This window comes from Dromiciops gliroides, chromosome 1 (genome assembly GCF_019393635.1).
Source record: "Dromiciops gliroides isolate mDroGli1 chromosome 1, mDroGli1.pri, whole genome shotgun sequence".
Taxonomy (NCBI): Eukaryota; Metazoa; Chordata; class Mammalia; order Microbiotheria; family Microbiotheriidae; genus Dromiciops; species Dromiciops gliroides.
The window spans coordinates 169,075,346-169,093,131 of record NC_057861.1 but is presented as its reverse complement, the minus strand read 5'-3'; the positions used below and the strand labels follow the sequence as shown (position 1 = coordinate 169,093,131).

Here is a 17,786-nt window from a genome sequence, read left to right as displayed (position 1 = left end):
AATGGAAAACGCCTGGTCTGAAAACTTCCAGTGCTGAAGTTGAAGAGCCACAGGTCCACAATTTACCATCTTTTTTAATTTGTGTGTGTGTGGGGGGGGACAATGAGGGTTAAGTGACTTGCCCAGGGTCACACAGTTATTAAGTGTCAACTGTCTGAGGCAGGATTTGAACTCAGCTCCTCCAGAATCCAGGGCCCGTGCTTTATCCACTGTACCACCTAGCTGCCCCCACAATTTACCATATTAAAAAGCTATTTGGGTCACTGAGAGGTTTAGTGATTTTTCCATTGTCAACAGAGGCAAGGCTTGAACTTAGATTATTCTGATGCCAAGGCCAACCTGTAAACCATTGCATCATGCTACCTCTCACAATGTGTAACTGCTCTGATCAGGGTATATGAATGCCAATTCCTAGAGTTTTTTGATGTCCTATATTTCTTACTCGTTTAAAGTGCACATAACTTTAATAGTCAACTAATAAACTCAATTACCTAAAAGTAAAAGCATTAACTAGCATGACATAACATGAAAAATAGTAATATTTCTCTTCATAAACCTGGGAGCACTCTCCCACAAACACACAGCATCAGTTTTAAGAGTGGGCCCATACACAAAGTCCACTTGTACTAAGGCATCCATAATAGGAAACACATATGGCCAAGCCAACTCATGATTCTGGTACCGTAGGGTCCTGATGTCTTTCTTCTTATGATGATCTCATGCTTCTGCCTCTGGCTTTATCTCCCAGTAGCGAAAATTGTTCAGCTAAGCTCCTCACTATGGCTCAACTCCCTACTATCATGCATAATTCTCTCTTGAATCAATAACTATTATAGATATCTATTCGAAGATTTGTTGTTGAGTTGTATAATCTGCTGGATTATGCAATGTGTTTGTGCTCGTATTGGCATCTGCTACCTCTTTGGTTTGGGGCTGCTGTATTTCTATTTTGGAATCCCTTCTGGCCTTTTCATTCCTCATACTCTTCTTACTTTTGTCTGCTACTGTGGCATTGACTTCCACAGTTTCCTGCAGGGGCTTAACATTGGCTTGGGAGCTGAGCTGGAGTTCATAAACTTGAACTTGACCTGGGACATCTTCAGCTTTCTGTTCAAGTTTCTCCAGAATCTGCTGGACCTTTCTTACACCATCCCTCCTAGCCTGATGCACATCAGTACGTCCTTCAGGGTCCACTGAATCCAAGGCTAGAAGCTCTTTGGTCAAATACTCTTCAATCATCAAATATTTTTTGTCTGTCTTCTTTCCTTCAAATGAATTCACAGCCTGCTCAAGCCCTTGGACCTTCTCCAGAATTGCTTCCACTTCCATCACACCAGGATGTTTGCGGCCTGCTTCCACATTGGTTGGCATTGGTGGTGCTGGTTCAGGAGGGGAAGGAATGGGGCAGGTTGGCCTCTCTTCTGCAGCTACATTCTTGGAAGAGCGAGGGGCAGAAGGGTTGGGAACTGGAGCAGAAGGGACCTTTACTTCAACCTTCTCGGAAGGAGGTGGAGGCTTTTGGGAACCTGGTTGAGAATCGGCCTCCTTGTGGATAACTTGAATTGGGATGTAGCCTGAAGAAAGATCTGGTCCAGTAGGGCTTGACTTAATTTCCAGCTTGTTTTCAGGTTGGGGCACTGGGGATGACTCCTGGCGGACCCCTAGCTGCTGAGAAGCCTGGGGGCTGTCCATGACAGTCTGTACCCTGTCAGGAGATGAGGAAAGCACTGATGCACTAGATCTGCATGGAGACCCTTCCTTGGTAGACATGCCCCTGGTAACCTTTTTGAATGGGGATTGTGCATGGACAGCCTTGGGATCCCAATCATCAGCCTGAACTCTGTATGTTGTCTGTTGAGACTGGCATTATGCCCCCTCTTCTCCAGCTCATTTTACAGATAAGGAAACTGAGGCAAACAGGGTGAAACTTGTCTAAAATAAATTCTATAAATTGCTATGAAAATGAAAGGAAAAATAGGTGGTCAGTAATATAAGTGGCACATAATCTGACTAGGCCTAATTCCTTTCCTCTATTTCTCTTTCATTGTCTTTCTTTAATCATTCGCCCCCTAAATTTGGCTCTCTATTTTGACACTCTACTTGCTGGGGTACAGTGAAAATATGAGGTCAAAGACAAAGCTGTGCACTTCTTGAGAACAGAAACCATCCATCCTTTTGTCTTTTTCATGTTGTAGTCTCCCTGCAAATATTTGTGAATTAAGAAACATAGAAATGGGAACATTATCTAATAATGAGCTCCATTGTTTCAGTTTTATAGACTGAAGTGCACAAAAATTAATGGGTTCACACAAACTTAAACCAGTAGTATTCCAATTAAATTTGAATTTACCTCTAAGTCCATTTCCCTGACTATGATGCAGTGAAACTGATCCTTCCCTCCTCACCTATTGAAATTAAACATCCAAATGGATCCTTACCTTCCTACATCTATTCTAATGCTATTGCCTTTGCTCAGGATACATATTTTGGAACAATTCTTTGGGAATTTGCTTCCTTCAGAGTTGGTTTCCAAATAGTATTATTTGATAGTGATACTTTATTATGAACCAAAAATATTATTACTAAAAATGACACTCTATTTTCTTCATTCCTATTCACATGAAGCTGAATAGTAATGGAGGAATTGCCAAGTCCTGCAACTTGTTATCTTATCTGAATAGAGGGCAGCTAGGTGGCAGAGTGGATAGAGCTCCAGGCTTGGAATCAGAAAGACCTGATTTCAAATTTGGCCTTCAAACACTTACTAGCTGTGGACAATTCATTTAATGTTGTCTGCTTCAGTGTCTTCACATGTAAAATGAGCTAGAGAAGGAAATAGTAAATCACTCCAGTATCTTTGGCAAGAAAACCCCAAATGGGATCACAAAAGGGTTGAGACTCAACAACAACAATAACAAATCTCAATGGGCTCCCTGCTAAAACACAGAAATCCTATTGTTGCTCTCTTGATGACTCTTTATCACAGTCCAGAGCAGCAGTTCCACACCTTTTCACCCCATTGCGGCTTATATCACTCTCTTCAAGTTGTGGGTGCCTTCTACCAACGGGACTAACTTAAGGCTGATACTCTGAATGACCTATTTACAATTTGTAAAGAGCTTTTAGACCTTGAATGGTCTGTCTACTTGCAGCTTGTAAAGGGTGTCAGACTCTGAGTGTCTTTGCAAATAATAAGGTCAGGAATTAAAGAAAGTCATGCTGAGAATTAGCAAAAATGACAGATTTGGGACGAGGAGAGTAGTTTTTGAAGAATATTTAGGATCTAGAATCAGGATGCTACTAAGACTCTAACAACAAAGAAACTGGGGAAGTTTCCCACTAGTCTTAGCCTAAAGATCTGATACCCTTTGACCCAGAGATTTCATTACTAGACCATAGATAAGAAAATAAACCCCATATATACCAAAATATTTATAGCAGCACTTTTTGTGATAGCAAAGAATTGGAAATGGAGTAGATATCCATTGATTGGGGAATGGCTAAAAAACTTGTACATGGCTAATAGAATACTACTGTGCTAAAAGAAATGATGCATGTGATGAACACAGAGAAGCATGGAAATAAGTCTTAGATGAACTGGTGAAGAGTGAAATCATCAGAATCAAGAAAATAATACACACAATAACTACAACAATGTAAACAGAAAGAACAAACATACAAATAAAAAATGAATGTGGTCTAACTTTAAAGAACAAGCACAGCCCAAAAAAGAGAAATGATACAGTACTCTCAACCCACCCCAGTCCATAAGTGTTGCACTTTGCCTATATTTTCACATTTTTTGATGTATTGCCCATTTATTTCTTCTTCTTTTTTCTTTAAAAATACGAAATTATATTAGAAGGTTTTTTGGGTGGGAACAGGGAAAGTATATTGGAGAAATTATGGTGATATAAAAACCAAAGACAAAAAAAAAACTTATTTAGAAAAAAAAATAAAAGAATAGCCAATGGGGAGAGAATAAAAAGTTCCCTAGACAGTATTCCTGATTCCAGTTTTGTGGCTATGGAGGGAAAACTAACTCATAAGCACAGATGACAACACAGTAAAAAGAGGACTGGGCTTAAAATCAGAAAGACCTGAATTCAAAACCAGTCTCAAACACTTGCTAGCTATGTGACCTTAGGCAAGTTGCTTAACCTCGATTCGTCTCAGCTTTTTCATTTTTTTAATGAGGGTTAAGTGACTTGCCCAGGGTCACACAGCTAGTGTCAAGTGTCTGAGGCTGGATTTGAACTCAGATCCTCCTGAATCCAGGGTCAGTGCTTTATAGCATTTTCATTTGAAAAAAAACAGAATAATAATAGATCAAATAATTGTAAAGTGCTTAGCATAGTGCCTGACACATAGTAAGTGCTATATAAATGTTAAATATTATAGGGTAGGCCAAAAGTCACAAAAGGGTTTCAATAGTGAATAAATCCTTTATTTTCTGATTTTAATTTACAATGCCATAGCATCATATACAGTATATATAGAGAATGAATTTACATTACGTATAAAAATCAAATCTCATAAATGGTGAAAAATAAAGAAAAAAATAATTTTCAAAAAGTTATTATAATATCATGACTTTTGGCCCACCCTGCATCATTACATCATACATCTCAGCAATAGCAATAAACCAGAGCTATCTCCTACACAAACCCCTGAACAATAATTTAATGCACCAATAGTGGTGGTTTCCAATTAAATTGGCCTGGAAATAAGGTAGCCTAAGAAGATAAACTAGATGATAAAGAAGGGTAAGACTGAATGCAGCTCTACCTCTAATAAATAAATAAATAAATATGTATATATGTATATATGTATGTATGTGCATGTGTGTTCAAACACATTTTAGATGCATGTGTATACAGATGTGTGTATTGTACAAATATGCATGTATATATATGTGTGTTTGTATGTATATTTGACAGAGTAAACAAGCAACAATGGTACAGCCATTTTCTAATTACAGAGCTGTTTCATAATCCATAAATGCTAACATGGGAGAGGTAAATCATAGCAATTTAATTAATAAAACTGTTTTAGACACTTAAACCCATATGTGCACCTCCTGGGGGCACCACATCAATAATAGAAGCTTGTAGGCACATTTTAGATATTTTATGCAATCATTTTCAAATCTTGTAGTTAATAATTAGTACAAACTGCTTTAACCCTTTTTTTGCCTCACCTGAGAAAAGTGTTTTCATTTGATACCTGTCGGTTTTTCTGATGATGGACTCTTGAGATTATTAGTGGTGATAGCTAAATATTTATGTGGTAGAGTGACATGAATTTTTTCAATACTTTCTCTGAGTCAGTAGCATTAAAAGGGCCAGAAATTTAATGGGTATGGTCCAATCCCATTAATTCACAGAGTTCAATAAATTAATTTCCAACAGTGCACCTAGAGACCTTGAATTTAAAAACTCAATGTCTTAAAAAGAAAATAGTCTAGGAAGGAGGAAGTACTAAGAGAAATGGCAACTACCCTCTCTTCTAGCATGATGTCTGAATTCTTAAAGACATTTTATTGCCAGTGTATTTCTTATTGGAAAATTATTTAGGTAGAAGTATGGTTTAGCAGAAAAAGCAATGGATTTTGAGCCAGGAGGGACATGGGTTCAAATCATCCCTTTGATACTAATTATGTGATAATTGCTTACTTTCCTGACCACTCTGGACCTCAGTTTTTTCATCTGAAAAAGAAGAATAATACACAGACTAACTGTAAGGATCAAATGATATAATATATGTAAAAGGCTTTACAAACCTAAAGCTCTATTAAATAGCAAGTATTATTTGGGGAGGAAGGAGGGAATTACTAGGAAAAACCTATAGATTAGTGTGTATATGTGATGCTCATTGACTATAAGTCATGGACCATTACATTCTCTAAATAATTAAATTTGCAGATCACTGAAAGGGTAATGGAAAGACACATGGTAGGTGTGAGTAGACTGCAAGATATTTTCCATGAAGAAGTAGGGAGTTGTATAATAACCAAAACAAGAGGCAGACATTCTGTATGACATCAAGAAATGGGCAACTTGCATATTCCAATTGTAGCCATGCAATGTTAAGAGTTCCCAAGAGAGAGAAGAAAGAAAAAACCTCAAGAACTTTTCTTTATTCCCCATGAAAGTTGAATGAGAGGGAAGAGTCTCATAGGTTGAGAAGGTATGAAGTGGCTAAAATCTACACTGTTAAAGGGAGCATCCACATTGAGAAGATCACATATTCATTTAAGTATTAGCTCATATATATGCATAATGAATATGTGAAATATGTATACATATATAAAATATGTATATATACAAATGTGTATACATATAGGTGTATATACATCTAAATGTATACGTGTGTGTGTGTGTGTGCGTGTGTGTGCATGCTAATATTCTCCAACTCACAAACAGGTGAATTTTTCAATGTCCATTTTTAAAAATATGTTTTCCCATAGACATACCATTAAAAGTGGGGGATCGGGGGTGGAGCCAAGATGGCAGAGAGGAAGCAGCAAACTGCCTGAGCTCTCCTTCTGTTCCCTCAAAAAGAACACTAAATCAAGCCTCTGGACGGATTCTGAAACTACAGAACCTGCAAAGGGACAGAGAGACACAGTCCTCCAACCAGAGATAATTTAGAAGACTTCAGGAAAAAGTCGGTCTGACTTGGGCAAAAGGGAGGCCCAGCGCAGGGCAGCAACCCAGCGCCGAGGGGGTCAGGGCAAGTCAGCAGGAGCTGCGGGCCACAGCCAAACAACTGAGGCCCCTGGAACCTGGCTCAAAAATCTGGTGGCCAAGAAGGACAGTGGAAAAACCTACCTGCACCAGCCGGGAGGGCCACTAACAGGTCAGACGGGAACGGACGCCAGGAGCGGGCGCTTGGCTGGCCAAGCGCACCCAGACAGGAAGTGCAGGGCGGGGGATCTCCACACACCATAAAGGCCTCAGAGTAAAAAGCCAGTCATAAAGCACCTATACCCCTGCACAAGAAGCCCAAAACAGGGACTCTGGTGCCCCGAGAGCAGACCTCAACTTAAAAAATAAATAAATAAGCTGCAATAATGAGTAAGAAGCAAAAAAGAGCCCTCTCCATTGAGAACTTCTGTATCAATAGGGAAGAAGCCAATGCAAACTCAGATGAGGACAATAGCCTCAAATTGCCTACATCTGAAGCCTCACCAGGGAAGGTGAATTGGTCTCAGGAACAAAAAGCCTTCTTGGAAGAGCTCAAAAAGGATTTTAAAAATCAATTGAGAGAGGTAGAAGAAAAAATGGGGAGAGAAATGAAAGCAAAACAAGAACACTATGAAAAAAGAATCAGCAGCTTGGAAAAGGAAGCACAAAGATTGACTGGCCAAATGGAAAAAAAAGTGCATAATTTCACTGAAGAAAACAATGCCTTAAAAAATTCAGTTGGCCAAATGGAAAAAAAGATGCATAATCTCATTGAAGAAAACAATGCCTTAAAAAATTAATCTGACCAAATGGAAAAAAAGGTGCATAATCTCATTGAAGAAAACAGTGCCTTAAAAAATTCACTTGGCCAAATGGAAAAAAAAGATGCATAATCTTACTGAAGAAAACAATGCTTTAAAAATTAAAATTGGACAGTTGGAAGATAAGGAATCCATGAGACACCAGGAATCAGTCAAGCAGAATCAAAAGAATGAAAAAATAGAAGAATATGTGAAATACCTCATTGGAAAGACAACTGATCTGGAAACAGATCCAGGAGAGACATTTTGAGAATCATTGGACTGCCTGAAAGCCATGATCAGAAAAAGAGTCTAGACACCATATTCCAGGAAATTATTAAGGAGAACTGCCCTGATATCGTAGAATCAGAGGATAAAATCATTATTGAAAGAATCCACCGATCACCTCCTGAAAGAGACCCCAAAAGGAAAACTCCAAGGAATATTGTAGCCAAATTCCAGAATTATCAGGTGAAGGAGAAAATACTCCAAGCAGCCAGAAAGAAGCAATTTAAATATCATGGAGCCACAGTCAGGATTGCTCAGGACCTGGCAGCTTCAACATTAAAGGACCGCAAAACTTGGAATATGATATTCCAGAAGGCAAAGGAGCATGGATTGCAGCCAAGAATCTATTACCCAGCAAAAATGTGCATTTTCTTTCAGGGGAAAAGATGGACATTTAATGACATTGGGGACTTTCAATCTTTCCTGGTGAAAAGACCAGAACTGAATAGAAAATTTGATCTCAACATACAAGACTCAAGAGAAGTTTAAAAAGGTAAACAGAGGGGGAGGAAAAAAAAAGGTTACCCTATTAGGTTAAACTGTTTATATTCCTACATGGGAAGATAATACTCATAACTCTTAAGAATTGTAAATGTATTTGGGCAGAGAGAAGGACTTTACACAGAGGGTATAAATATAAATTGTCTTTGATGTGATGATACAAAAAAAAATTTTAAGGGGTTAAAAAGGGAGTGTATGGGGAGGAGAGGAAAGGGGAGGTGGAAGGGGATGAATTATATCATATGAAGAAGTGAAAAAAAACCTATTACAATAGAGGGAAAGAAAGGAGGGGTGAACATTGTTTCAACCCTATTCTCATTAGATTTGATTCAAAGAGGGAATAACATATACGTTCATTGGGATAAAGAAACTTAACTCATTCTTTAGGGAAGCAAAAGGGGAAGGGAAAGGTGGGGACTGATAGAAGGGAGGACAAAAGCAAGGGAGAAAAGGGTAAAGAAAAGAGAGGGGGTGATAAGAAGGGAGAGCAGATTGGGTGAGGCAGGGGTAAGAAGTAAAACATTGGTGAGGAAGAATAGGGTGAAAGAAGGGGGGGAAGTACAAAGGGGGTAAATAGAATGGAGGGGATTAGACAGTCAGTAATAATAACTGTGAATGTGAATGGGATGAACTCTGCTATAAAACGGAAGCGAATTGCAGAGTGGATTAAAAAACAGAATCCTACAATATGCTGTTTACAAGAAACACATTTGAAGCAGAGAGATACACACAGAGTAAAGGTAAAAGGCTGGAGTAGAATATATTATGCTTCAGCTAAAGTAAAAAAAGCAGGGGTAGCAATCCTTATCTCAGACAAAGTGCAGGCAAAAATAGATCTCATTAAAAGAGATAAGGAAGGAAATTACATCTAGCTTAAAGGTACTATAGATAATGAAGTAATATCAATATTGAATATGTATGCGCCAAGTGGCATAGCATCCAAGTTCTTAGAGGAGAAATTAAATGAGTTACAAGAGGAATTAGACAGTAATACTATACTAGTGGGGGATCTGAATCTCCCCCTCTCAGAATTAGATAAATCTAGCCAAAAAATAAATAATAAAGAAGTGAAAGAGGTGAATAGATTACTAGAAAAGTTAGACATGATAGATGTCTGGAGAAAATTGAATGTGGATAGAAAGGAATATACCTTTTTCTCAACAGTACATGGCACATTTTCAAAAATTGACCATGTATTAGGGCACAAAAACATCATAGTTAAATGTAGAAAGGCAGAAATAGTAAATGCATCCTTTTCAGATCATGATGCAATAAAAATTACATGTAAGAAAGAGCCAGGGAAAAGTAGAATGAAAATCAATTGGAAACTAAATAATTTCATTCTAAAGAATGAATGGGCCAAACAAGAAATCATAGAAACAATCAATAACTATATCCAAGAAAATGACAATAATGAGACAACATACCAAAATCTATGGGATGCAGCCAAAGCAGTGCTTAGGGGAAAATTTATAGCTCTAAATGCTTACATGAATAAAAAAGAGAAAGAGGAGGTTAATGAATTGGACATGCAACTTAAAAAGCTAGAAAAAGAACAAATTAGAAATCCCCAATTAGATACTAAATTAGAGATCCTGAAAATCAAAGGAGAAATTAATAAGATTGAAAGCAAAAAAAAACTATAGAATTAATCAATAAAACTAAGATCTGGTTTTATGAAAAAACCAATAAAATAGATTAAATATTGGTTAATTTGATTTAAAAAAAGAAAGAAGAAAACCAAATTACCAGTATCAAAAATGAAAAGGGTGATGTTACCACCAATGAAGTGGAAATTAAATCAATAATTAGGAATTATTTTGCCCAACTGTATGCCAATAAATTTGACAATCTAAATGAAATGGATGAATATTTACAAAAATACAAACTGCCCAGGTTAACTGAAGAAGAAATAAAATCCTTAAATAAACGCATATTAGAAAAAGAAATTGAACAAGCCATTAATGAACTCCCTAAGAAAAAATCCCCAGGGCCAGATGGGTTTACGAGTGAATTTTACCAAACATTTAAAGAACAATTAATTCCAATATTATACAAATTATTTGGAAAAATTGGTGAAGAAGGAGTTCTACCAAATTCATTTTATGACACAAACATGGTGGTGATACCAAAACCAGGCAAAGCAAAAACAGAGAAAGAAAATTATAGACCAATTTCCCTAATGAATATTGATGCTAAAATCTTTTTTTTTGTTTGTTTTGTTTTGTTTTATTTTGTTTTTTTTAGTGAGGCAATTGGGGTTAAGCGACTTGCCCCGGGTCACACAGCTAGTAAGTGTTAAGTGTCTGAGGCCGGATTTGAACTCAGGTCCTCCTGAATCCAGGGTCAGTGCTCTATCCACTGCGCCACTTAGCTGCCCCGATGCTAAAATCTTAAATAAGATATTAGCAAGGAGATTACAGCAAGTGATCACAAGGATAATACACTATGACCAGGTGTGATTTATACCAGGAATGCAGGGCTGGTTCAACATTAGGAAAACTATTAACATAATCACCCATATCAATAAGAAAACCAACCAAAACCATATGATTATCTCAATAGATGCAGAGAAAGCTTTTGACAAAATACAACACCCATTCCTAATAAAAACACTGGAGAGTTTAGGAATAGGGGGAGCTTTCCTTAAAATAATAAACTGTATCTACCTAAAGCCATCAGCAAGTATAATATGCAATGGAGATAAATTAGAGGCCTTCCCAATAAGATCAGGGGTGAAACAGGGATGTCCATTATCACCCCTATTATTTAATATTGTTCTAGAAATGTTAGCTTTAGCAATCAGAGAAGAGAAAGGAATTAAAGGAATTAGAATAGGCAAGGAGGAAACAAAACTATCACTCTTTGCAGATGATATGATGGTATACTTAAGGAATCCTCGAGAATCAACTCAAAAATTACTTGAAACAATTAACAACTTCGGCAAAGTAGCAGGGTATAAAATAAATCCACATAAATCATCAGCATTTCTATACATGACCAACAATGTCCAGCAGCAAGAGATAGAAAGAGAAATTCCATTTAAAGTAACGGTAGATAATATAAAATACTTGGGAGTGTACTTGCCAAGACAAACCCAGAAACTCTATGAACACAACTACCAAACACTCTTCACACAAATCAAATCAGATCTAAATAATTGGAAAGATATCAATTGCTCATGGATAGGCAGAGCTAATATAGTAAAAATGACAATACTGCCTAAATTAATTTACTTATTCAGTGCCATGCCAATCAGACTACCTAAAAATTATTTTATAGAGCTAGAAAGAATAATAACAAAATTCATCCAGAAAAACAAAAAATCAAGAATATCCAGGGAAATAATGAAAAAAAATTCACAGGAAGGTGGGTTAGTGGTACCAAACCTGGAGCTCTACTATAAAGCGACAGTCATCAAAACTATCTGGTACTGGCTAAAAAATAGAGTGGTAGATCAATGGAATAGGCTAGGCTCAGGAAATGTAGTAGTAAATTACACTAGTAATGTAGTGTTTGATAAACCCAAAGACTCCAGCTTCTGGGCTAGGAACTCAGTATTTGACAGAAACTGTTGGGAAAACTGGAAGATAGTATGGCAGAAATTAGGCATAGACCAACATCTTACACCTTATACTAAAATAAGGTCAAAATGGATACATGATTTAGACATAAGAGGTGATACCATAGGTAAATTAGGAGAGAAAGGAATAGTCTACCTATCAGATCTTTGGAAAGGAAAACAGTTTTTGACCAAACAAGAGATAGAGTATATTATATAATGCAAAGTGGATGATTTTGATTACATTAAATTAAAAAAATTTTGTACAAACAGAAGCAATGCATCCAAAATTAGAAGGGAGACAGAAAGCTGGGAAACAATTTTTGAGGCCAGTACTTCTGATAAAAGACTCATCTCTAAAATATATAGGGAACTAAATCAAATTTATAAGAACCCAAGTAATTCTCCAATTGAGAAATGGTCAAAGGATATGAACAGGCAGTTTTCTGATGAAGAAACCAAAGCTATCTATTCCCATATGAAAAAATGTTCTAAATCTCTAAGGATTAGAGAAATGCAAATAAAAACAATTCTGAGGTACCACCTGACACCTATCAGATTGGCTAAAATGACAAAAAAGGAAAATAATCAATGTTGGAGAAGCTGTGGGAAAATGGGAACACTAATCCATTGTTGGTGGAGCTGTGAACTGATCCAACCATTCTGGAGAGCGATTTGGAATTATGCCCAAAGTGTGATAAAGCTGTGCATACCCTTTGACCCAGCAATACCACTTTTGGGTCTTTTTCCCAAAGAGATCATGGAAGGGGGAAAGGGACCCACATGTACAAAAATATTTATAGCTGCTCTTTCCGTGGTGGCAAAGAATTGGAAGTTGAGGGGGTGCCCATCAATTGGGGAATGGCTGGACAAGTTGTGGTATATGAATACAATGGAATACTATTGTGCTATAAGAAATGATGAGCAGGAGGAGTTCAGAGAAACCTGGAGGGTCTTGCGTGGGCTGATGATGAGTGAGATGAGCAGAACTAAAAGAACATTGTACACAGTAATATCAACAATGAGTGTTGATCTACTGTGATGGACTATATTCTTCTCACCAATGCAATGGCACAGAAAAGTTCCAGGGAACTCATGATAGAAGAGGATCTCCAAATCCAGGAAAAAAAAAAAAGAACTGTGGAGTAGAGATGCTAAATGAACCATACTATTTCTTTTGTTTTTGATGCTGTTGTTTTTTTTCTATTTTGAGGTTTTCCATCATTGCTCTGATTTTTTTCTCTTATAACATGACTAATGCAGAAATAGGATTAATGTTATTATGTGTGTGTGTGTGTGTGTATATATATAGGTTATATATATATACATATATATATATAACCTATATCAGATTACCTGGTGTCTAGGGGAGGGGGGAGGGAGGGAGAAAAATCTGAAATTGTAAAGCTTGTATAAACAAAGGTTGAGAACTATCTTTACATGTAAAAAAAAATAAAATACTTTATTAATTTAAAAAAGTGGGGGATCAAATTGCTAGCTGCCCCACAAAATTCCATTTTACTTATTTTTAAAAGAATAAAACCTAGGACTTCATTAGGGTAGAGAACTCCCAGAGACCCTTCAGCAGATCAGCATCTATAATGTATCTTCTTCTATGATGGTCCATCATCATCATTTATAATGCATGGTCCTAAAGAGCTGGCCAAGGTACTAAAAGATTAAGTGATTTGCCCATGATCACAGAGCTGGCATGTGTCAGAAGCAGTATTTAAATGAACCCAGGTCTTCCTGACTATGAGACCAGCTCTACATCCACTATGCCACTATGCATCTTTCTATTTAATCCATAATGTAGGTAAAATTTTCTACTAAAGTCTTATTCTGATACCTAATGGAGATATTATGGAGGTGACCTTTGGTTCTTTGTAGCTATGCTACACAAACTCTGAGATCTTACTGAGCTGGAAAGGCTATTTAATCAAGAGAGAAGTCATGCTCTATGTTGATAAAGGGAATACTCACACCAAAATAATAGTCTACTGTCAACTTGGAATAAAAAAATAATAGAAACCAAAAATGTTGTGATGTAGATAAACAAAATATAAAAATAAAATTAATAAAGAAGAAGTGTGGAAAGAATGCTGGATATGACTTCATAAGAAATGGGTTTAAATACCATCTCTGTTGCTTACGCTGACAACCTTGAGCAAGTCACTTATTTAATAAATCAACAAGTATTTATTAAGTACTAACCAATGTACCAGGCACTTGCCCTCTTGGGACCTCAGTGACCTCATTTGCATAATATGGCACAATGCATAGAATGCCAGGCCTGGAGTCAGGAAGACCCGAGTTCAAATCTGGCCTCAGACACTTACTAGTTGTGTGACTCTGGGCAAGTTACTTAACCCTGTTTGCCTCAGTTTCCTCATCTATAAAGATGAGCTGGAGAAGAAAATGGTAATCCACTCCAGTATTCTTGCCAAGAAAACCCCTAATAGGGTCACAAAGAGTCAGACATGGCTGAAAAATGACTCAACAATAAAAACAACATGACACTATATTACCATTTATTGAATAACTAACATGGTCACAGCTTAGTTCTTATCCTCACATGAACTGTTCTTTCTTTAATATCAAAACTCATTGAAAATGGCATCTCTATATTCTCTTTTTCCCATTCAATATACCTGGTAAACCTGCTCATCATCAAAGCTTAGAGTTCTTTTTTTTTTTTTTTTTTGGTGGTGCAATGAGGGTTAAGTGATTTGTCCAGGGTTACACAGCTAGTAAGTGTGAAGTGTCTGATGCCGGATTTGAACTCAGGTCCTCCTGACTCCAGGGTCCCTGCTTTATCCACTGTTCCAACTAGCTACCCCTTTTTTTCCCCCACAGCCTAGAGTTCTTGATGGATTTCTATTCTAATAATCTATCGACCCACTTTTGCTTCATCCCTGCCCATCACAGATCCCATAGCCAGTCATTTTAATTCTGACCTCACTGGTACTCTATAATCCTTTCACCCAGAAAACCAAAAAAATCTTAAAATTTCAATTGAATAGCAAAAGGGAAATTTTGAAAATAAAAAATATTTTAAAATTTGAAAGCAGAAACTACAAAGTAATAAAATTAGGGGTTATTTTTAAAAGAAAAACCATTGGTTAACTGGCTTTTTTTAAAAAAGGCAGAAAATCAGATAACTAGTACCAAAAATGAGAAAGGAGAATTAATGACAAATAAAGGAGAAATAAAGGAAAATATTTTACCCAACTATATGATGATAAAACTGACAACTTAAAGAAGGAGATGAATATTTATAAAAACATATAATGCCTGGAATAACAGAACAAGATTGTTCTGGAAAATTCAAATAACACAATCTCAGAGTCAAAATTTGAACAAGTCTTGAACTTCCAAAGAAAAAGTCCTGGGCCCAGGGGAATTTACAAGTGATTACTATCAAGCATTCAAAGAAAAGTTAATCCCAATTTGTATAATCTGCACACAAAAAATAGGAAGAAAAAGGATCCTTCCAAATTCATTCTCGTCTAGAAATACAGTTTTGATACCAAAACTATGGACAGACAAAACAGAGAAAGAAAACCATAGAAAAGTTTCTCCAATAAAAATCATTGCCAAAATTTTATATTAAGTATTAGTGAAGAGGCTACTGCAACATCTCAAAAAGACCATATACTATGACCAAGTCAGATTTATACTAAGAAAGCAGGATTGGTTCAAATTTGGTAAAACTACAGACATGTTGAACTATATTAATAATAAGACTAAAATCATATGATTATATCAATAGATACATAAAACCTAAAATAGCTGTGTCTGATTAAATACTATAAAGCAAGTCAAGTCAACAAGCATTTACTAAAGGTCTATTATATTCTAGGCTGCTGATACAGAGAAAGGCAAAAGACATCCACTGCTTTTAAGGAGGTCACAGCCTAATGGAGGAGACAACATGCAAACAGCTATGTACAATCTATATACAGCATAAATTGAAAATCATCAGCAAAGAAAAGGCATTAATTTAAAGGGAAATGATACAAAATGAAGTGAACAGAATTGGGAGTATCTTTTTTTTTTTTAAGTGAGGCAATTGGGGTTAAGTGACTTGCCCAGGGTCACACAGCTAGTAAGTGTTAAGTGTCTGAGGCCGGATTTGAACTCAGGTACTCCTGACTCCAGGGCCGGTTCTCTATCCACTGTGCCACCTAGCTGCCCCAATAAATATCATTTTAAAGACAGTGTTAGAAGACTTCAAATCCCTGATCATTGACAAACATGAGTCTAGGAGACTGATGAGGAAGCATGTTACCCACTTCCTGACAGAGAGGTGATGGATTCAAGATGCAGTATGAGACATATATTTTTGGACTTGCACAATGTGGGAACTTGTTTTGTTTAACTGTGCATATCTGTTTTGTTTTGTTTCTTAGAAGAGGAGTTGGGAAGGAGGGAAGGTATTTATGTACCCCCCCCCCACAAAACAAAGAATAAAAAAAGTACATAGGAAATCATAGACCCACAAGAAACTTTGAAAGTTTATATTGTTTTATTATATACTTTAAAAGAAAAAACAAGCTTTATAGGATAAAAGATTCAGAATTTCATTTACAACTTTATCCTGCCCCACAATAAATATGTAAATGCTTATTTTACTTGGTGTTTGCTAAGTTCAGAATTTGTTTTTAAAGTAAAGAAAAGGAAAATGGTTATGTTTACAAAACTATATTAGTTAATCCTGGTTCTAATACATGAATATTATACTCTTGTCTGACTTAAACTTCCAGATCTTATCCTTAATACGTCCCACCCAAGACTTGACTATCTTTTATGTCATAAACTGAATACTCTTGAAATTTTCCACCTCCTTTTTCCCATACTTTCAGCCTAGTAGAATCCAAAAGTTCTTTCCTTTTTTGGTACAATCCCAAATTCCAGGGTGGAACAAAAGGAGTAAATTGGATCCATTCAGGCACAATTCAGAATTAATTTACTACTCTTAAAAATTTTCCTGAATAGTAGCCTCCATATTAAGCATTCCCCAGTCTCCTGGGAAGAAGTCATGTTGGATCATTTCTCTACAAGAACATTTGGAAATTGAAAACAGAGAGGACCAAACAGAGAATATAGTTTTATAGTTCCAGACCATGCATATTTATATATGTATATACACACACACATATATATACATACACAGACATGTATATGTATATATATATAAAATACCAGCTTTTCTTTTTCTTTTAAATCCCATTAAAGTCATTATTCAACTTGAGCTTCTGAGTCTCTTAATAATTTCTGTTTTAAAATAAATTTTTGTAAGGGGGGAGGGGGTCAGCCTACAAGAAGTATCAAACAGTCTATAATACTCCTAAATATAGCTCAACCAGATGAAAATGTAATTGGTGAATGTTTAACTAAATAAATATAAAAGCAATAAATATGGCTAACATTACATTTAATAATTGTCAATATGCAGCCTACAGGCATACTTATGTATGGATTAGTGACCCCCATTTCTACTTGACACCACTGGCCTAGACAATTACCCCACTACACTTAAAGTAAGTGACAAGATGGTTAGCCCTGAAATATTTATCAGTTGAAAGCACATCTTGATTGTTCAAGGCCTGGAGATTTCCCTGGGTACAACAGAAATTATGTTTGGATTGGCTGACAAAAACTTGGTCATGCCCTGTGGATCTTCTATAAAATATTGATCTAGTTATTTTCTGAGAGATAGGACCATCCAGTGGAAAGAAAACCACCACTAAGAAGAAATTGCTTGGGTATGGAGAAGAGCATCTTGACCTTAGTCTCCTCCTTTCTACTGCTTCCCTGCCACCCCCCCACTCCTGGCTGGAGGAAGACCCTGAGAGCTTTGAAAGGTCTGGAAAACTTAGAACTTAACCATCCTTCCACTGCTATCCTAATACAGCCTCTGGACAACAGCAGTTGGTGGCAGCA

The 17,786-nt window shown here is 36.6% G+C and overlaps 1 protein-coding gene across 1 annotated transcript in view; it reads right to left on the bottom strand.

Moving 5' to 3' along the window:
• Positions 1-840: 840 nt before the first annotated feature.
• Positions 841-17,786, bottom strand: part of LOC122746835 (BAG family molecular chaperone regulator 3-like) — a 146,359-nt gene continuing 129,413 nt past the window's right edge. The window contains exon 3 of the mRNA XM_043992871.1: positions 841-1,860. Within this exon, the coding sequence (XP_043848806.1) occupies positions 841-1,860 (1,020 nt within the window). The remainder of the gene's footprint in view (positions 1,861-17,786) is intronic.